The sequence below is a fragment of the Astyanax mexicanus genome, chromosome 16, assembly GCF_023375975.1.
Source record: "Astyanax mexicanus isolate ESR-SI-001 chromosome 16, AstMex3_surface, whole genome shotgun sequence".
Taxonomy (NCBI): domain Eukaryota; kingdom Metazoa; phylum Chordata; class Actinopteri; order Characiformes; family Acestrorhamphidae; genus Astyanax; species Astyanax mexicanus.
In genome coordinates this window covers 40,644,884-40,667,895 of record NC_064423.1, presented here as the reverse complement: position 1 = coordinate 40,667,895, position 23,012 = coordinate 40,644,884, and the positions used below count along the sequence as shown (strand labels likewise).

The window sequence follows — 23,012 nt, the reverse complement described above, 5'->3', positions numbered from 1 at the left end:
TTTGTAAAAAAAAGTGCTCAAGTGTCTCTGTATAGCTCTTTTTTAATGGACTGTTTTAGGGGTGTGTCCAAAATGACCGGATTCCAGCTTTGCTCATGAATATTCATACATGCAAACAGCATGCAAATATCTCTCCTCTGATTGGCTAGGAGCACTGCGACGCCCCTCCGCCGCTCTGCCGCTCACTGCCTCCCACCTCCTAACTGATGAGCGGTGATGTTGCGTCGCTTCAGCTCCGCCTCTGGGAGTTTCTCGAGCCAAGGTGGGCTGGTCTGTGAGTTTCTGCCTACGTAGGCAGAAAGATAATTCAAAATTCACCCGTTTTTCGGAGGGGGGGAGGGGGGATTTCTTTGCTTAGCTCCTGCAGACAATGGGGGCTGCAAAACAGTTTAATGTGCAGGTGTACACATTCAACTCGGAGAGACCTACTGTATTCCACAAAAAACAAGAAAAACCGGATTTTCGCAGAAGGTGAGCTTTAAACAATTGAATATTAGATGGAACTAGATTATAATCGTTTTTTTTTTTCTTCTACTAAAAATCAAACTACAGATGACAAAGAAATGGTTCAAAACTAGGTTTACTTGCAAAAAAACAAAACAACTATAATTTATATACATATATATATATATATGGTGTTTAGACATTTTGGGTTGAGTCGACTCATTGAGTGAATGGGTGACTCAATGATTCAAGACATTGTTTTTAAGCCCATGATTTCATTTCACATTCAAACCTCGGAGTTACTCACACACAGACACTGGAGTATGTAAGCATGTAAAATCGCGATTACTCATTTTGAAAATCGCATTAAAACTGTAATTTGAATTAATCGAGTTAATCGTGAAAATCACTCAGCACTACATGGAACTAAACATTATTTGATTTTAAAAATAATAATAAAAAATATTTAACAATGCGATGATGCTTAGTCTTCATTTCAAGTATGCTCCTATTCTGTATTAAAGTTTAAACTGACTGTTTTTTATGTTATGCCCAAAATTAACCACACCCACGATTAATTAGGAGAATTAGTTCATGCCTTTTGCACAGGGTTTCGAGCCGTGCAAGTTGTACTTTTCCTGACGTTATGATAACAAAGACACACGGTGCACGGTGTATGCAGTCTGACTTATTTTTTTTTGCTACATTCAGTAAATGAATAGTGAAGTGATCCGGATTATGAAGGAACACATAATGAATCATGTAGTAACTTAAAACCAGTGTTAAACAAACCAGAATACTCTTTGAAGAAGTATTAAGTTACTCTTATCTGGGGAGATGTTTTATAACTTGTGGTTTCTGAGGCTGGCAACTCTGAAAAACTCTTGCTCTTTTTTCTTTATCTGGGGCTGTCCTGATGAGTACTAGTTTCATCATCATCATAATGTTTTTGATGGTCTTTGCGGTGACTGCACTTGAGGATACTTTAAAAGTTCTTGAAATTCTTCTTTTTGGATTGACTGACCTTCATTTTTTCTTGTAGTATAGTTCTTTTTGCACTATAAGGTGCAGATTATAAAGCACCCTATGTGGCACTAGTAACACTAGTAAGGAACAGAGGTGTTGCCATGTTTCCCTTCTGATTCAGAGACCTGTAAAGCTAAGCTAAGTTAAATAAACTAAACTATAATTCTTGAAATTGAGTGAGCGCTGAGTGTTAATCTACACAGATTTCTCTCATGAAAACTGTTTATTTGGGTGAGTAAAACACTTCAGTTTATTTACAGGAAGTTTAGATTTCCAGATTTCCACTAAGGCTAGCCACGGTTAGCGGCTAATGCCACCCAATAGCGCTAGACTGAGGAACCCTGAGTGTTCCAGTAATCCAGGGTGATATTAGCTAAAGGTTTGTCCCACATAGCTTGTTTTAACATGGTAAAAACACACAGACTACAGGCTGATAATACTCACCTTTGAATGGCGAAAGAGCTAGTGCTTAACGCAGTTAGCGGCTAATGCTAATTAATGCTAATGCTAATAACTTAAACTCCTTTATAGAGAAGTTGTTGCTTCTTATAATCTGGATTAGAACATTACTCAAATATTCACTATTCACTGTATACCTGTAACTCTACCTCTTCACTACTTTACTTTAACTGATGCTCTCAAACTTTAACATAAAGAGGCAAGAAATTCAAGTTATTAAGTAATTTTGACTGCTTCCGTTTTGTGCAGCTGTCAGTTAACACCCTGTGAGGTGTCTTTCTCTCAAACTGCACACTCTAAGATATTTATCTTCTTGCACAGTTGTGCATCGGGGCCTCCCACTCCTTTTTCTGTCCTTGTTAGAGACAGTTTGAAGGGACTCCCTCTTCGAAGGGAGTAGTTAACAGCATGGTAAGATATTTTGACTTTCTTGGCAATATCTCGCATTGAGTTGCCTTCCTTTCTTCCTTAACACAACAATGGACTGATGAGTCTTTAACGAAAGTTGTTTCTTTCTAACAATTTTGATCCTGTAAGCAATTGATGATGCTTCAGATACTAAATTAACCTTGAATGTTGTTCTCCCTTTTATTAAGCTCACTTATTAGTATAATGTTTTTTAGCTGTGCATCACAATTGAGCAAGAGTGTCCTAACAACCAATTACTCTAATAACCAAATATCCTTAACTGGAATTTGGGACCGTTGCTGATAACAGGACTATATGTAAAAAAAATAAGCCTCAAAAATAGGCTTTAATACAAACATTTTTAATATTTAATCTTTAAATCATCTGATACACTTAAATGAATTGTAAAATGGACAAAATTGTTGTGAATTCCATGAAAAGTGTGTTTTTCTTTCAAAAAGAAGGAAGTTACCTCTTCACTACTTTACTTTAACTGATGCTCTCAAACACTTTATTAAGAGACAAGAAATTCAAGTAATTAACTCTTGATGAGTTCAGCACAGCTGTTAACTGAAAGCCTGAATTCCAGGTGACTCTTCCTCATAAAGCTGACGGAGAAAATCTCCAGCAGAGTTGTGCAAAAGATGTCTAATCTAAGCAACAAAATACTACTTTTTGAAGAATTTAAAATATAAAACACCATCCCTAATGCCTGTACTATGGCTCCTCTCTCTCTCGTTTTCGTTTTTTATTCTCCTCAGAGCCTCCATCACTCGACTCCAGGCTCTTTGTTGTATCAGGGCCAGACCGGCTTTGTTTACGAGGCTGAATTGCTGCATCGATTAATCGCTCCTCAACATTTCTCAGCTCTTGGGTTGAAAAGCGCCGCACTAATGGCAGCCGTGAACAGAGGCCAGGCTTCTCCAGCGGCCCGATCAGAACACTATAATGAAATCACTTGACATTCATTTGGATAATTGGAGGCTGGCTCACATCTCTCTTAACAGAAATATTAAACAAGGCCCGCTGGAGCTCCAGCAGCCTGAATGCTATCTCTGGTAAACACCTTGGCTCCTGATCTGGTGCTTTTCAGGAACACTGAGCCGGTGCAGTGTGGGTACGGTGAAGCCGAGTTAGCGAGGGTTAGGAAATGGACCACCATTAGAACATCCACATATTCTAATCAATGAGAAAATACCAGAAAATCCGGACAGACCCATCTGAGCATCATTTCACAGAAAAACTACACATCTAGACTCAACACGACCCAGAAAAAAAGTGTTAAACAACAAATATCTTCTATATTTTACATTCCTGGCTGGATTTTCTCAGTCAGTTTTATGAGGTAGAGTCACCTGGAATTCAGGCTTTCAGTTAACAGCTGTGCTGAACTCATCAAGAGTTAATTAATTGAATGCATTGTCTCTTAATAATAAAGTGTTTGAGAGCATCAGTTAAAGTAAAGTAGTGAAGAGGTAGAGTTACAGGTATACAGTGAATAGTGAATATTTGAGTAATGTTCGAATCCAGGTTATGAGACACAAGAACTACTCAACTAAGTAAAGAGAAAAATATACTTTAATTCAATTCAATTTAATTTAATTCAATTCAATAAAAAAAAAGAGTTTATCGTCATGTGCACAGTTATAAAACAAGTTTGCTCGTACAATGAAATTCTTTCTTTCCTCTGTATAAAAAGAAAAGTAGAAAATATACATTAAAGAAAGATACATAACTAAATATAAATATTCAATCCAAAAGTTAAATTTACATCCAGGATGGAAATATGTACATGATAACAGTATTTGTTATGGATATTATTTACTTTAGTAAGTACATGATTACCTACAGTAGTGAAATATGAAAAAAAGTGCAAAAAGTTAAATAGTGCAATTAAAACTTTTAAGCTTTTTTAAAATTTTGCAGTAAAGTGAACATTAAAAAATGTTATAATGATGGAACTGGCACTCATCAGGAACGCACCAAGGAAGGATGGAAGAGCAAGAGTTCTCTCTGTTGTACAGGATAGATTTACCAGAGTTTCCAGCCTCAGAAACTGCAAGTTAACAAACAGCTCCCCAGATAAGAGCATCTAAATACTTCTTCACAGAGTATTTTGGTTTGTTTAACACTGTTTTTAAGTTACTACATGATTCCTTATGTGTTCCTTCATAGTCATAGTCACTATTCATTTACTGAATGTAGGACAAAAAATAAAAGATGGAAGATGGATGAATAAAAGCATCTGGGTTTGGCGGTTGTCACAAAAACGGTACTTGTCTGACTGCACTGTGCTGAGTGTAAAGTTTGGTAGAGGGGGGATCATTATGATTGTAGTGTGGGGTTGTTTTTTTTTCAGGAGTTAGGCTCCGCCCCTTAGTTCCATTGAAAATAACTCTTAATGCTTAAAAAGATCAAGAGACTTTGGACAATTTAATGCTCTCAAGTTTGCGGGAACCAGAGCACAAAGCAACCTCTATAAAGACCTGGATGAGTCCTGGATGAGTCCTGAGCTCAACACTAGTGTAAAATGGTTTAAATGTTTTTAACTATTAAAATTATGAAAACTATTACAGTTTATAACAGACTTGAATAAACAGATTAGCACTGTGAACTGCCTGGAATGAAAAAACAAAACAGGCAGAAACATTCAGTAATTGGCTGCCAAAACACTGGTTTGCCAATATTTGGTTTCCAGCTAAACAAACATTAAGGCACATCAGTGTATTTGAACAGGCCTACCTGCCATCTGTGCAGAATACAGTTATTTTTTTTACATTATTAAGTACAATTAGAAGCTTGTCCTGTTGATAATTATATTGTAATTATAGCCATGTGCCCATAAAATAATCTTCTAATAAAATATTGTCATTTATTTGCAGAAAATGAGAAATGGCTTTCAGAAATCAAATAATGCAAAGAAAACAAGTTCATATTCATGAAGTTTTAAGAGTTCTGAAATCAATATTTGGTGGAATAACCCTTTTGGTTTTTAATCACAGTTTTTTTTTTTCATGCATCTTGGCATCATGTTCTCCTCCTCCACCAGTCTTACACACTGCTTTTGAATAACCTTATGCTGCTTTATGCTACAGTCAGCTACTTTAAATTGCTCCTATTGCTGATACAGGAGTACACATACAGCTTGTTTAGTCCCAACAGAGAGATACTGCCAATAGAATAGGAACACCAGGAGCAGGTAAATAAATATATAATGCTAGGGATCTGAGCTATAGAGGGGTATAAAGCCTCCAGTACTGTTCTCTTGAATGATGGAGCTCCATCCATCACTTTATCCAGTATATTCGCTATATATTTATTAATTTAGACAGTGGTATAGAAAGCTATGTTTTAATGAGGCTTGTTAAGACTGCAGGTACAGTGGTACAGTGCGTTATGATCAGTGCTCAGGAATTATGGGATGTCTCAGCCGGAGCTCGCTAACGGATAAGCGTCTCACTGTGAGGAAGAGGATTCAGATGCTCTGTGAAGCATCACCTTCATTATAAAACACTCCCTCCATTTACCTTCATACCTGATCCCTCACTAACACCTGACCACACAGAGAGAGAGAGAGAGAAAGAGAGAGAGAGAGAAAGAGAGAATCAGAGAACGAGGTCGACGGAGAGAAAGAAAGACAGAAAAAGGAAGACAGAGCAATAGAGAAAAACATGAATAGAAAGAAAAAGGGGAGCGAAGACAGTGAGAAAGACAAAGATGTTATGAAAGAAAGAAAGAAAGAAAGAAAGAGGGAAACGGAGAGACAGAGTAAGAAAGAAATAGAGGGAAACAGACAAAGCGAGAGAAAGAAAGATGGAGAGAAAAAAGGAGGGAAACAGACAGAGTGAGAGAGAGAAATATGGAGAGAGAAACAGAGCGAGAGCAAAAGATGGAAAGATGAATAGAGAAAGTGAAAGAAAAAAAGAAAGAAGGAAAACAGAGAGACAGGGTGAGAGAGAGAGAGAAAGATGGAGAGAAAAGTAGAGAGAGAGGATGATAGAGAAGAAGAAAGAGAGAAACAGAGACAGAGCAAGACAGAGAAAGATGAAGAGAGAAATAGAGAGAGTGAAAGAAAAAAAGGAAGAAGGGAAACAGAGAGACAGGGTGAGAGAAAGATGGAAATAAAGTATCTATCTATCAAAAGAAAGAAAGAAGGAAACAGGAAAACAGGTTGAGAGAGAAAAAGAAGGAAACAGAGACAGAGCGAGAGAGAGAAAGATGGAGAGAGAAGTAGAGAGAGAGGACGATGGAGAGGAAGAAAGAGAGAAACAGAAAGACAGAGCAAGACAGAGAAAGATGAAGATAGTGAAAGATACAGAGAGAATGAAAATAAGAGGGAAACAGAGAGGAATAAAACAATGGAGAGAAAGAAGGAGAGAAACAGAAAGAAAGAGCAAAAGAGAGAAATAGGGAGAAAGAGAAAGAGAGATGGGTGGAACCTCTATTCCCATTCTCACTCCAGTATAACACAACCCATATAGAAAAGCAATGAAACTGCAGACAAGTGTATCACACTCTCTCTCTCGCTCTCTTTTGCTCTCTCTCTCTCTCTCTCTCTCTCTTGCTCTCGCTCTCTGTCTCTTTCTCTCTCTTGCTCTCTCTCTCTTGCGCGCGCTCTCTCGCTTTCGCTCTCTCGCCAGTCCCTCTGGACTCACAGCAAACACAGAATACCAATCACATACTGGGTATCAACTGACTCCCCGGTATAAACAACCATCTCCACCACACTTCAGCATTATCCTCCTAAAACCAAACACTAGATTTTAAAAGAGTGAGACAGAGTGAGGTAGAGTAGGGTAGAGTGAGATACAGCAAGGATAGAGTGAGGTAGAATGAGGTAATGTGAGGGTAGTTTGAGGGTAGAGTGAGGCAAAGTAGAGTAGTTTGAAGGTAAAGTAGGGTAGAGAGGTAGAAAGAGGAAGTATTAGGTAAAGTGTGGTACAGTGAGGTTAACTAAAGGTAGTGTGTGGTTAGAGTGAGGTAGAGATGAGGTGGAGATAGATAGATAGATAGATAGATAGATAGATAGATAGATAGATAGATAGATAGATAGATAGATAGATAGATAGATAGATAGATAGATAGATAGATAGATAGAAGCGAGGTTGGGGAAGTGTTAATATAAATAGTGTGAGGTAAAGCTAGGCAGTGTGAGGTAGAAAGAAGGTAGAATGAGGCTAGAGTGAGGTAATGTGAGTATAGTTTGAGGGAGGAGTGAGGTAAAGTAGGGTAGTGTGAAGGTAGAGTGAGGATAGTGTGAGGTAAGGCTAGACAGGTAGAAAGAAGGTAGAGTAAGGGTAGTTTGAAGTGGAGTGGGCAGGTGTAAAAGCAGAGTGGGGTAGAGTGAGATACAGCAGAGTAGTGTGTAGTAGAGAAAGGTAAAGTGAGAAAGTATAAGGTAGAGCAGAGTAGTGTGAGGGTAGAGGAAGGGTGGAGTGATGTAAAGTAGGGTAGTTAGAAGGTAGAGTGAGAAGGTATACAGTAGAGTGGAGTACTGTGAGGGTAGGGTGGCGTAGTTTGGAGTAGTGTGGAGTAGAGTAGTGTGGGTATCGATATATGATATGATCTAAACTATACAATATATCATAATATTAATATATTGCCCCACCCCTACAACATACCCTATACTTGTAAAGTAGCTGGTTTGACCAGCTCTTGGCCTGAATGGTGCTCTATTGCATTGGATTTTGGTATTGCTGGTTAATCAGCATGATGATGCTTGGTCATAGTGGTTCTCTAGCTTGGTCAGGTTGATTGATCATGCTTGTAGACCAGTTAAACAATCAAACTAAAACAACAACATACCCTATACTTGTTTAACCAGCTCTTGACCAGAATGGTGCTTTATTACATTTGATTTTGGTCTTACTGGTTGATCAGCATGGTAAAGCTTGTTCATAGTGGTTTGTTTCGCTTGTTCAGACTGTTTTTATTTTTTGTTTTAGCTTTTTCTCAACTAATCCAGGGTCAACTGAAAATAATATATCAACTGAAATACAATGAAGCCTAAAATACAATAAAGCTCAATACAGCCCCTCTATCACTGACCCATGAGCTCATTTATCAAGCTTGGTCTAATTGGGGGGCGAATCTTCGATACAAATATTGGCATCTTATGCCATGTATCAATACAATATGATATGATCAAAACAAATAGCTTGGTCAACAAGCTCTTGACCAGAATGGTGCACTATTGCATTGGATTTTGGTCTTACTGGTTGATCAGAATGGTGATTTATCAAGCTTGGTCAGGTTGATTTTTCATGCTTGTAGAACAATTAAAGAATCAAACTAAAACTGCAACATACTACGGTTGGGAATCACAGGGTATCTCAAGATACTGCCAATGATTCAATAAAAATGTCTATATCTGATGCCAGGTATTGATATGATATGATCAAAACTATTTGATATATTGTCCTAACCCTACAACATACCCTATACATGTAAGCTAGCTTGGTTAACCAGCTCTTGACCAGAATGGTGCACTATTACATTGGATTTTGGTCTTACTGGGCGATCAGAATGGTGAAGCATGGTCATAGTGGTTGTTTAGCTTGGTCAGGTTGATTGTTTATGCTTGTAGACCAGTTAAACTATCAAACTATAACAGTAACATACCGTTGGGAATCTCAAGGAATCTTATGATATGTTGCCATTGCTTCAATAAAAATATCCATATCTTATGCTAGGTATCGATATAATACAATATAATAAAAAACTATACAATATGTCATGATATTGATAAATTGCCCCACCCCAACAACATACCCTATACTTGTAAAGTAGCTGGTTTGGTGTATTGTTGCACTGGATTTTGGTCTTACTGGTTAATCAGCATGATGAAGCTTGGTCATAATAGTTCTCTGGCTTGGTCAAGTTGATTGATCATGCTTGTAGACCAGTTATACAATGGCTGGCCAAAGAGCACAGTCAAGCTTAGTCATAGTGGTTGTTTAGCTTGGTCATGTTGATTTTTTAGCTTTTTTCCCAACTAATCCAAATCAACTGAAATACAATGAAGCCTAAAATACAGTAAAGCTCAATACAGCCCCTCTGTCACCGACTCATGAGCTCTTGGTACCGTATGCCATGTATTGATACAATCTAAACTGGACAATATATTGTGATTACTATATACTCCTACAACATACCCTATACTTGTAAGCTAGCTTGTTTAACCAGTGCTTGACCAGAATGGCGTATTGTTGCATTGGATTTTTTGGTGTTGCTGGTTGATCAGCATGGAGATGCTTGGTCATAGTGGTTCTTTAGCTTGGTCAGGTTGATTGATCATGCTTGTAGATCAATTAAACTATCAAACGAAAATAGCATCATACTATGGCTGGGGATCACAGGGTGTCTCAAGATACGTTGTCAATGTTTTAATAAAAATGTCCATATCTGATGCCAGGTATTAATATGATTTGATCAAAACTATATGATCCTAGCTTGGTTCCCCAGCTCTTGACCTGAATGACGTATTATTGCATTGGATTTTGGTATTGATGGTCGATCAGCATGGAGATGCTTGGTCATAGTGGTTCTCAAGCTTGGTCAGATTGATTTTCTCAACTTATCCATGGTCAACTGAAGATAATACATCAACTGAAATACAATAAAGCTCAATACAGCCACTCTATCACTGACCCATAAGCTCTTGGTATCGTATGCCATGTATTGATACAATCAAAAATATACAATATTTCTTGATTGCTATATACTCCTACAACATACCCTATACTTAGGTAAGGTAAGGTAGCTTGGTTACCTAGTTCCTGACCAGAATGGTGCTCTATTGCATTGGATTTTGATCTTGCTGATTAATCAGCATGGTGATGCTTGGTCATAGTGGTTCTCAAGCTTGGTCAGATTGATTGTTTTTGCTTTTCATACCATTTTTCTCAACTATAATCCAAAAATACATGAAGCCAAAAGAGCCTCCATATCATTGACCCATGATCTCATTTGTAAACAGCAGAGTATAAAAACACACGCATGAAATCCAGACCAACTCAAATCCAATCCCACCGGTCCTCAACTTCCAATCCTGCTTCAATCAGTCCCCGAGATCTGTCATTTCACCCACGAGCTACATTCTTCACCATCCACCTCCAACGTTACATTTACACCCAACCGCACACTGAATCAGCGCGACACAGAGGCGTAACACGTCAAATCCCGTCCAGCTCGAAGCTCAGCAGCGCTGCTCTTACCTGTCGTAGCTCCAGCGGCTGTAGGACATGCTCTTATTCCCGCTCACTCCGTCCATCTTCACCTACAGCAGCAGTAGCAGACCGTCACTGTCATTCAGGGTGAGGGTGAGCTCTGAGCTCTGTGCGCGAGATGCTGAGCGTCCACCGCCGCGTATCAGCTGCTGCTGCGAGGAGCGCGAGCTGAGCTGAATGGAGATAGAAGGTTTAGTGTATGATGGACTGTACCACCAGAACCTCCATCAGAGGGGTCTTCACATCTCACACCATCCCCCTGCACCCGGGAGATCCACCGGCCTTTATTCATTCACCATTCATTCTCATTAAACTGCAGCCAGGCTGGATTACACTGCATTTCACCATCATCCTGCTCACCATCACTATCACCATTATCACCATCACCCTCCACCCAACCACTGCAGATACCCCCCCCCCCCCTGCATTAGCTTAGCACAGGTATACAGCTCTCCTAACCTGCAGTATAAACAGCTGAATGTTATAGAAGCTCATCCTTTATTTTACTCATTATAAAGTAAATCTCATTATTTTTAGATGGTAAGTCAGTAAAACAAAAGACAAACAAAAAAAAAAAAAACTTGATATCTCAAAATAAGGACTTCAACCCAGTGCCACCATTTTTTACCATATTTTTATACTTTTACCATGTTTGTTTTACCATGTTTTTATATTTTTACCATGTTTACCAATTTTGTAATCGCTTTACCACATTATGAATTATGAAATTATGAATTTGTACCATGTTTACCTTGATTTCTGTAGTTTTACCATGTTTTTTTATTTTTTCAATACAGACGCATTTTTTTGAAATACATTTTAATTTTAATATCTGTATTTAAAATGTATTTGAATGTGTCTCATAGGTAAAAACTATAAAAACGGTAAAACAAAAAAAAATGTAAAACTATGGTAAATATAGTAAAACTATAAAAAGCATGCTAAAAATATGGTAAACATGTTTTTTGTAGTTTTACCATGTTAAAACATGGTAAAACTACAAAAAAACATGTTAAACATGGTAAAACTACAAAAAACATGGTAAACATTGTAAAAACATGGCAAATATGGTAAAAACATGGTAAACATTGTAAAAACATGGCAAATATGGTAAAAACATGGTAAAACTAAAAAACATGGTAAAAACATGGTAAACATGGTAAAAACATGGCAAACATTGTAAAAACATGGTAAATATGGTAAAAACATGGTAAAACTAAAAAACATGGTAAAAACATGGTAAACATGGTAAAACTACTAAAAACAAGGTAAACATGGTAAAACTAAAAAAAAACATGGTAAACATGGTAAAACTACAAAAAACATGGTAAACATTGTAAAAACATGGTAAATATGGTAAAAACATGGTAAAACTAAAAAACATGGTAAAAACATGGCAAACATGGTAAACACATGGCAAACATTGTAAAAACATGGTAAATATGGTAAAAACATGGTAAAACTAAAAAACATGGTAAAAACATGGTAAACATGGTAAAACTACTAAAAACAAGGTAAACATGGTAAAACTAAAAAAAAACTTGGTAAACATGGTAAAACTATACAAACATGGTACCACTAAAAAAAAACATGGTAAACATGGTAAAACTACAAAAAACACGGTAAACATGGTAAAAACATGGTAAACATGGTAAAACTACAAAAAACATTGTAAAACTATAGAAACATGGTAAAATAAAAAAAAACATGTGCTGGTTGTTTTGTGTTTTCTGGTTTAAGCTGTGGTGTATGGGGGGTTTAGGGGGTGTTTATGGGGGTTTAGCGGGGTAAAGGGTAACAGAGGGGGTTTTGTCTGGGAGCAGAGAGGCTGATTTTAATATCAGAGTAAAATAGGCTGATTTAGGATTCAGAGGGGGTGATTATGATCTGAACTTTCTCTGTGATTAATGCTGTAATTAATTGTGTGTAATGTGGTTTATAGTTGGAGGGGTATTTGCCTGTATGCCCCTCGTGCCCTCTGTGCCCAGAGCTCAGTTCCGGTCTTTGTTAATTGAGCTCCAGTTGGCCGAGGCCTGCCCGCCTCCACATCTCAGCACCCGGCCACTTCCTGCGGTTACGCCACAGTCTGGTCGAGTACACCCCCCCCCCCTCCCCCCCATGCTCCAGCCCCTCACCATTGATAGATGTCAATTTGCATTTTGGCTCTAGCTGCTGGTCCGGATGTCGGCAGTGAAAGGTGCTGGATTTAGATTTGGGTGGGTTTGTGGCTGAAACAGAGCTATTTGGGCCGGATTAAAGCAGTAGTCTGAAAGCAGAAGCGTTTCTGAGTGGAGAAGAATATGGATAAAATATTGTGTTTAATGGTATCAGTGTGCTGAAACGACCATCACCGCTAAACCTAATAATATATTTATTCGTGTCGGTAGCTTTTCTTTTCCGGTCGAGTTCTTCTTCTGGTCACGTCACGCATCTTTACGTACTTTACAAGTCACACGTAAAGCCTCTAAAAGAGGATCCGGCTCAGTTTTACTGAACGCGAGCAGCTGGTAGGGCAATGGGGACTTCAGAAGAGGAAACTCAGAGCTCAGTAGCTCATTCACTCATAGTAAAACCAAAGAAACGAAGAAATTAAGTTTCTGACTGAGCATGCTCTCCCTTTCTCTCTCTCTCTCTGACTGAACATAACCTGGAATCGGATTCATCCACTCTGAAAGGAGACCACATCACACCCGCCCAGTTTAAAATGATTCTTCTGCATGCTCAGTGCAATTACCCATTCTCACCAGAGAGGGCCCTAAATCGGCCTGGTAACTCCGATTAACTTATCCTGTGCAGCAGAGGGAACTCTCGCTCTTCCTTTCCTGTGGCGGTCCTGATGAGTGCCAGTTTCATCATCAACACAACGTTTTTGATGGTCTTTGCCATGACTGTACTTGAGGATACTTTCAAAGTGTTGAGTAGTTTTACTTCTCATAATCTGGATTCGAACATTACTCAAACATTCACTATTCACTGTATACCTGTAACTCTACCTCTTCACTACTTTACTTTAACTGATGCTCTCAAACTTTACATTAAGCCAGGTTTACACTACATGACTGGTTGTCACAAGTCCTTCAGTTTTTGGGTCTTTCACACTCTGTGAATGAACAGCGACACAGAGTCACATATTACACAGTTTCTCTCTGTGGGAGATCACAGACTCACCTGGCTGCTCTCCAAAAACACGTTTAATCACCAGAACACACTTAAACTAAACACACACGAGAACTAGCAATGCCATGTCAGAGAATCTGTATAGAGGAGAATACGCACTTAAAGTGAGTCCAAGATGAACGAGTTCATATAAATCAAAGTTTATAAATGTCTGATCAGTGTTATACTGAAATATGTACTTATGTCCTCAAAACAGAACTATATCAAATGTTTCAGTACAGCAGACATGATTTTTTATCGTTTTAAACTCCAGTTACAAGCCTTTTAAACATGCTCTACCTGTATCTCAGCTCAGGATCAGCTTACTAACCAATCAGCTCACAGTAGCAGTAATGTTTTCTGTAGATGAACTGAAATATACAGGCACAATGTCTTTACCTTTTTAGTAAAATACATTATTCTACTTTTTAAAAATTAAAGAAATGCTCAAAACAGGTTTTTAGCATTAAGCACCATTCACCTCATTCATAGAGGGCTCCCTCGCTGGCTCCCTCTAGAGTTTAACAGTCATTTCATGATATAACAGGAGAACAGAAAGTGATCAAGTGAAAGTGACTCTCCATTAATGGCTCTGGTAATGTAGGAGATTGTGTTTTGGACCTGTTGTTCTCTTTCTCTGTAATTCCATTGGCTGTAGGTAGCAGCTGCTCCTGACTCCCAGTCGCAGACTGGGTCAGATATCTAGCATGCAAAATATTTGCCAGGCGTCTGCGACTGGTCGGCGATCAATCAGTGACAGTTGTCACTGTTAGCGACAAAAAAAAAAAACTGGGCTAAAATTGTATAGTATGAACCTGGAATTAAGAGTCAAGAAATTCAAGTAATTAACTCTTGATGAGTTCAGCACAGCTGTTAACTGAAAGCCTGAATTCCAGGAGACTCTACCTCTAAGCTTAACACTTTTTTTTGTTTGCTAAATAATTCCATGTCACATTACACCCAAAACACAATTGTAATTATTTAAGAGAACTAGTAAATTACTTTTGCACATTTTGAACCATACTTTTCCTATCATTATGATAGCAAAGATACAGTGACACAGCCTGCCTATAGATCACCAAAAAAAGGGGCCTGATTTTTGAAAAATGAATAAAACAATATATACAGCTCTGAGAAAAAAATCTGAGCGCATATAAAAATGATGAGTTTGTTTGATTTTTCCAAATTAAAAACCTCTGGAATATAATCAAGAGGAAGATGGATGATCACAAACCATCAAACCACCAAACTGAACTGCTTGAATTTTTGCACCAGGAGTAAAGCAGCATAAAGTTATCCAAAAGCAGTGTGTAAGACTGGTGGAGGAGAACATGATGCCAAGATGCATGAAAAAAAAAAACTGTGATTAAAAACCAACCAGGGTTATTGCACCAAATATTGATTTCTGAACTCTTAAAACTTTATGAAAATGAACTTGTTTTCTCATTTTCTGCATTTTCTGTAAATAAATGCTCTAAATGAGAATATTTTTATTTGGAATTTGGGAGAAATGTTGTCTGTAGTTTATAGAATAAAACAACAATGTTCATTTTACTCAAACATAAACCTATAAATAGCAAAATCGGAGAAACTGAGTCAGAAATGGAAATGGTCTCTTATTTTTTTCCAGTGCTGTATTTTATATTTTAGAAAAGCAATGTACCTATCTATGACCAAAATCAAAATTTTGGGAATGAAAAAAGTATAATTTATTGTGAAAAGGTCAGTTAGTCAGGGCGATCACAATCGCAGCAGTGACTAAAACCCCCGGGGGAAGGTAACGAGGGGCTGGTCCGACCTGGATCAGCTCTTATAAGAGCAGCACGTGCAGATCTGCAGGTTATTACAGCCTCCAGAGCTTTCATTCAGCTGCACAAACTGCAGGAACCTGATGGAGTATTTTATTACCTTCACTTTTTAGAATTATAGAGTCGACCCAATCGATTGAGCTTCATGTCGTGGCAATGGGTTTATTTTCAGCTATTTAACCTGAATGACTCATGTAATTGCGAGAGTACAGATTAGAGAATGGAGGAGGTCAAGAGACTCTCACTCTCTCTCCTATATACATATATACACAGATCTGGAACAAAATGAAGAGAGCACTTCAGTTTCTCTGATTTTACTATTTAGGGTTATGTTTTGGACAATGAAACTGAAACACCTGGTTTTAGAGCACAATAATTGATTGTGGTGACGGACAGTTCTGGTGGAAACAGGAGAGTTGAGGTGCACATTGAATTCTGCGTGATTTGATCAGCCGTGGTTTTATGTTTTTTTTGATACAATCCGGGTTAGCACCCGAACATCCCTTTCAGACAGCTTCCTCTTACAGCGTCCACAGTTAATCCTGTTGGATGTGGTCGGTCCTTCTTGGTGGTATGCTGACATTACCCTGGATACCGTGGCTCTTGATGCATCACAAAGACTTGCTGTCTTGGTCACAGATGCTCCAGCAAGACGTGCACCAACAATTTGTCCTCTTTTGAACTCTGGTATGTCTCCCATAATGTTATAGTGTGCATTGTAATATTTAGAGCAGAACTGTGCTCTTACCCTGCTAATTGAACCTTCACACTCTGCTCTTACTGGTGCAATGTGCAATTAATGAAGACTGGCCACCAGGCTGCTCCAATTTAGCCATGAAACCTAAAATCCCACACTAAAATGATCATAGGTGTTTCAGTTTCATTGTCCAACCCCTGTATATGTAAAATGAACATTGTTGTTTTATTCTATAAACTACAGACAACATTTCTCCCAAATTCCAAATAAAATATTGTAATTTAGAGCATTTATTTACAGAAAATGAGAAATGACTGAAATAACAAAAAAGATGCAGAGCTTTCAGACCTCAAATAATGCAAAGAAAACCAGTTCATATTCATAAAGCTTTAAGAGTTTTTAATGCATCTTGGCATCATGTTCTCCTCCACCAGTCTTACACACTGCTTTTGGATAACTTTATGCTGCTTTACTCCTGGTGCAAAAATTCAAGCAGTTCAGTTTGGTGGTTTGATGGCTTGTGATCATCCATCTTCCTCTTGATTATATTCCAGAGGTTTTTTATTCTCAATATTTTTAAGTGGTCTCTTATGTTTGTCCAGAGCTGTATTTATTGTATTTATAGTGGTGTAAAAAAAGGGTTTGCCACGGTTATGATTTCTTTTTTTTTCTTCTTCTTTTTTCCACTCTTAAATGTTTCAGATCATCAAACAAATGGAAAGACAACACACTTAACACGAAATGCAGTTTTTAAATAAAGGTTTTCATTATTAAAGGAGAACTCTGGTGTAAAATGGACTTTTATTGTAGTAAAGCATGATAATAAGTTCTTATCTTTGATGAATAGCACACCTCCGTTCTCCCACAGCTTTTAGAGATCCAGACTCCTTAAATACCCTTCAGACTGGGAGATACGGGGCATAATTTACCCTGATAAATCACTTTTTACACCGTTATCCAGCTCAAAGTAGCTCCACACCTCCTTACTAGAATCTGGAGAGAATCTGACATTTAAAACGAGGCATTAATAACTTAAAAAGTGCAGAAGAAGCTCATTAAAAACACTGTTTACAACCCGTAGCGTTGGCTATATCTAAGATTCTATGCCCTGAATCACCCAGTCTAAAGGGTGTTCGGACAAACAAAAATAAAGTTGTTGGATCTTAAAAAAAAAAATGAATCTTTCTCGTCTCTGTGGAGGAATTTAGTTCCACTCTTCTTTACAGAATTACAGTTTTAATTCAGACACATTGGAGGATTTTCCAGCATAAAAGTCCTGTTTAAGATCATCCACAGCATCTCAATCCTCCAGACATTAACTAGACCACTCCTAAACCTTAATTTTTTTTTGTTTTTTAATCCATCCAGAGGTGAACTTGATGTGTTAGTGTGTTTTGGGTCATTGTCCTGCTGCAGAACCCAAGTACACCTGAGCTTGAGGTCACTAAGGAACAGATGACGTACATTCTCCTTCAGAAATTTTTGTTAGACAGTCGAATTCATGGTTCCATTTATTGCAGTTATCAAGTCGTCCAGCCTCAGACCATCACACTACCACCACCATGTTTTACTGTAGGTATGCTGTTCCTTTTTTTGAAACACGGTGTTACTTTAATGAACAAGGTAATGGGACACACATATTCCAAAAAGAGTATTTTTCACAAAGATGTTTTCTGCAAAACTCGAGTCAAGCATTAATGTTGTTTTTGCTCAGCAGTGGTTTCACTTTCCTTGATGATTAGGCGGAAAAGTAATTTATCTTTAATTCAGTTCTTTTTTTTTATTTTTAGTTTATAGTTTTTTCAACATTTCCATGCCACCAATTAAAGAATAAATTAAATAAATCTAAAATAAATAATTTTCAGTCTGATCAGCAGGACTTTGTTCATATTCATATTTTTTTATTAATAATACAACTTTTTTTGCAGCTCTTCAGACAGTCTACTCTCTCAAAGGTATTTACTGCCATCTATTGGCAACATGAGAGATTTACACCAGTGGCTTATTTGTACTTCAGCTTTCACCATGCATTCACCTTCATCTATTAGTGCATCTTAAAAAAAATATATATATATATATTTCAGTAATTTACTTGAAAATGTGAAGCTCATATGTTATATAGATATAGATAAGTGTTTATTTCTTTTATTGTTGATGATTATGAAGCTTACAGCCAATGAAAACCCAAAAATCAGTGTCTCAGAAAATCAGAATATTATATAATAAGCCCAACTGGTACTTCTAGCAGTGTGGGCAGTGTGCCAAGTCCTGCTGGAAAATGAAATCTGCATCTTTATAAAAGTTGTCAGTAGCAGAGGGAAGCTGTAAGATATGAAGTGCTGTAAGATTTTGTGGGAAAACAAAACTGCACTGACTTTAGACTTGATAATAAAACACAGTGGATCAACACCAGCAGATGACAGACATGTCTCTCCAAACCATCACTGATCATCAGTACATTTTACATTTCATTTAAAGGAAATCAAGGGATCAGAGTCTGGAGGAAGAGTGGAGACACACAGTCCAAACTGCTCGAGGTCTAGTGTGAAGTTTCCACCAATCAGTGATGGTTTGGAGAGTCATGTCTGTCATCTGCTGGTGTTGATCCACTGTGTTTTATTATCAAGTCTAAAGTCAGTGCAGTTTTGTTTTCCCACCAAATCTTACAGCACTTCATATTTTACAGCTTCCCTCTGCTGCTGACAACTTTTATGGAGATGTGGATTTCATTTTCCAGCAGGACTTGGCACACTGCCCACACTGACAAAAGTACTAATTGGTCTTTTATAATATTCTAATTTTCTGAGACACTGATTTGCAGGTTTTTATTGGCTGTAAGTAGCTAAAAACCCACTAACGGTATGTTAGCTAGCTAGCTTGCTGCTAACATTAGCTAGCTCTCCGCTACCCTTAGTTCTCTCCCTAATAACATTAGCCAACTCGCTGCTAATGATAGTATGTTTTTTTCCCACAGTCTTAAAATTTAATACCTACAGCAAATTTAAGACAATTTAGGACCTTAATTAGCCAGATTTTATTTCACGACATTTTAAGACTTTTTAAGGACCCGTGGGAACGCTGAGTTAATCACACAATATTGTTGATTAACCTGTGATTAATCTGACTGAATAATAATAATAATAATTACTATTATTACAGCAGTTAGCGGCTTTGTAGTCAGACAAAGCAAAGCATTGTGGGATCACAGCTGGTTTAATAATAGATTTTATTATAGCACCAGAAGCTATACAAAGGGTGGGGACAGTTGTGAGCAAGAAAACACAATATGGATTAGATGTACACAAACGTCACTAGAAAAAAGTGGAGGATCATGCACTGGTTCTTCTTCCTTTATCGCTGATCTGAGGTCAGCTAAAACATGACCAAACCAAACCGCGCGTCAGTTCCGCCCAAAACTGGAGAAAAGAGGCGCGTTTCTGCTGATTTGAGACCAGTTAATACCTGTGGTTCTTCTACTGATGGATCAGGAGAAGGTCTTGGTTCTGGACCATCAATCTTCTCCAACTTGGTTCCATCAAAATATTTGGCAACATGGGTGTTCTGGTAATATGTAACAGGAGGTGGGCAGTAATGATGGTGAACAGAAGATGGAAATCCCATTATTTTGGCTGTAAAAATATGAGACAAAAGATCAATATTTCAGCTTTTATTTACAGGTATTTTACGTACAAGTAGATCTGATACACAGTTCAGAAGATTTAGCACATTCTGTCTGAACCCACCCATTTTTCTTATAAGTAAAAAAATATATATATTGGAGCATGTGATTATCAGGTGTGTTTTGTTGCCTAGATGTGTCCTGATACATTAATTATTCAATCAATAAACATCGCTAAACGTCTGAATGCTCAGTTTCAGATTTTTTTTCTGGGCAAATTGAGCATTTATAGTTACAAGGAGTAATGAACAAAAAAACAGAGATATGAGTGTATAGGTGTGCAAAGTTCCTTTAGATGCTCACAAGAAGAAAGTCGTCACTGGTGTACTAAGTAACAGATGTTGATCAAACCAATTGTGAAGCTGAGAGTTGATGGAAAATCAAATCAAAGCCATTAGAGCACAAATATTGGCCATATAGCCTGTACAACCGTTTGGAATGTCCTGAAGAAGCTCACAAGAAGAAAGTCGTCACTGGTGTACTAGGTAGCAGATGTTGATTAACAGGTAGATCAAGCGAAACCACAATAGTTGATGACAAACACTGTTAGTGCTGTAAAGAAAAACACTAAAACAACTTTTAGTAACATCAGCAACAACTTTTACCCCAGAGGGGAGGAGTGAAGATATCACAATCTACTGATCACAAAAAACTTCATGAACTAAATTACAGAGGCTTTACAACTAAATATGAAAGTCTTATACTTTATAAATGGGTGGGTTCAGACAAAAAGGTGATATCTTCTGATCTGGGTTTTATCTGTGTAGACTGAGCAGTTATAGTTAAAAGGAGAAACCAACATGGAAACTAGAAAGCTATGAGAGTTTATGGGTGAAATACAACCAATTCTGAAGCTGAGAGAATATGGAAAACCAATCAGAACCATTAGAGCACAAATGTTGTCTACAGCCAGTACAACTGTTTGCAATGTCCTGAAGATGCTCACAAGAAGAAAGTCGTCACTGGTGTACTAAGTAACAGATATCGTATACACTACTCTTGTTTACTAGAAAAATGTGTGGGTTCAGACAAAAAGGTGATCTTTTCTGAACTGGGTTATCTTCTGATTTGGGGTTAATCTGTGCAGATTGAGCATTTATAGTTAAGAGGAGTAACCAACATGAAAACCAGAAAGCTATAAAAGTCTATGGGTGAAATACAACTTAATTGTGAAGCTGAGAGAAGATGGAAAATCAATCAGAACCATTAGAACACTAATATTGGCCATATAGCCAGTAAAACAATTTGGAATGTCCTGAAGATGCTTACAAGAAGAAAGTCGTCACTGGTGTACTAAGTAACAGACGTTGATCAACAGGTAGATCAAGCAAATCAAAAACAGTTAATAACAGAAACATTGTGTTTCAGAGGGTTTTAGAATCTATCGTTTCCTATATGAAGTCTTATACACTTTAATTACTTTACGTTTATATGTTCCAATACTTTTGCTCACAAGAAAAAAATGGATGGGATCAGACAGAAAGTACTATCTTCTAAAATGTGTATCAGATTTAGATATAAATACATAGAAAAAAAGCTCAAATGTTGATATTTTCTTTAATATTCGTCTTTTAACAAAAAAAAAAACAGCAGAATAAAGGGATTGGCCTCACTGTCCCCATACATCTACACACAATGAAATCATGTCCACAAATACAGCTCTGAAAAAAATAAGAGAGCATTTAAAAATGATGAGTTTCTTTGATTTTACCAAATTAAAAACCTCTAGAATATAATCAAGAGGAAGATGGATGATCACAAACCATCAAACCACCAAACTGAACTGCTTGAATTTTTGCACAAGGAGTAAAGCAGCATAAAGTTATCCAAAAGCAGTGTGTAAGACTGGTGGAGGAGAACATGATGCCAAGATGCATGAAACTGTGATTAAAAACCACCAGGGTTATTCCACCAAATATTGATTTCTGAATTCTTAAAACTTGTTTTCTTTGCATCTTTTTTGTTATTTCAGTCATTTCTTATTTTCTGTAAATAAATGCTCTAAATGAGAATATTTTTATTAGGAATTTGGGAGAAATGTTGTCTGTAGTTTATAGAATAAAACAACAATGTTCATTTTACTCAAACATAAACCTATAAATAGCAAAATCAGAGAAACTGATTCAGAAACTGAAGTGCTCTCTTTATTTTTTAACCCATGCAAAAGTCCAGGTCTCAGGAGTTATTGAGAGAATCACTTTTCAGTGCAAATAAGCCTAAAGACACAAACGGCAGAAGCTAACATGTCCTAAACAACTAATTGGATTAATTTAGAAAAGAATAGAGCAGTAAAAACAAGACTACCATATTGTTTCACAGGTGAGGAGGTGAGTTTAATCGACCTGTAGTCTGCTGCTAACTCTGGCTAGCACTGCTGGAGCAGCATGGGCATTTCATTTATAGAATAAAACAACAATGTTCATTTTACTCAAACATAAACCTATAAATAGCAAAATCAGAGAAACTGATTCAGAAACTGAAGTGGTCTCAATTTTTTCCAGAGCTGTAGAAGAAAATTTGAAGAAGATTTGTATGAGTTTTTAAATCGAAATTTCCTGATTGGAACCCAAAATCGAGACTTCAGAGATCAAATTAAATGCAGCAAAACAGGGATTGGTTGAGTAGTTTTGATCTCATCTCAGCAGGAACACGGCAACTCTACCAATCGAACCGACCAATCACTGATCCTGATCATCATCATCATCATCATCATCCAGATCATGCTAATCATCATCCAGTGCTCGCTGGTCAATAACGCAGTGGAGGACCAAAGCGAGGAAGGTTCTCAACCACAGTTTAACAAACGTTTTAAAAGCCTTTAGTCCGTCCTCTTTTTCTTCTTCTTCTTCTTCTTTTGTCTTCGTCCGCTTTTCTTAAGTTAAAAAACAAACAGAATTAAATACTCCTCTTTACATATACACACACACACACGCAGTTGTGCAACGAGAGCATTTGCACTTACAAACATATAAAAATACTCATTAACTAGTCCGATAAGAAAATAATGTATAAAAGTATATAGTAAAAACATTTAATCATCATGTCCATTCGGAGGATTTCTTCCATCTCTTTTGTTTTTTCATCTTATATTACATGAGGATAAAACA

General features: G+C 37.4%; 1 protein-coding gene across 1 annotated transcript in view; it reads right to left on the bottom strand.

Moving 5' to 3' along the window:
• Nucleotides 1-10,747, bottom strand: part of tub (TUB bipartite transcription factor) — a 167,908-nt gene extending 157,161 nt beyond the window's left edge. The window contains exon 1 of the mRNA XM_022670111.2: nt 10,554-10,747. Within this exon, the coding sequence (XP_022525832.2) occupies nt 10,554-10,609 (56 nt within the window). The 5' untranslated portion in view covers nt 10,610-10,747. The remainder of the gene's footprint in view (nt 1-10,553) is intronic.
• Between the last annotated feature and the right edge of the window lie 12,265 nt (nt 10,748-23,012).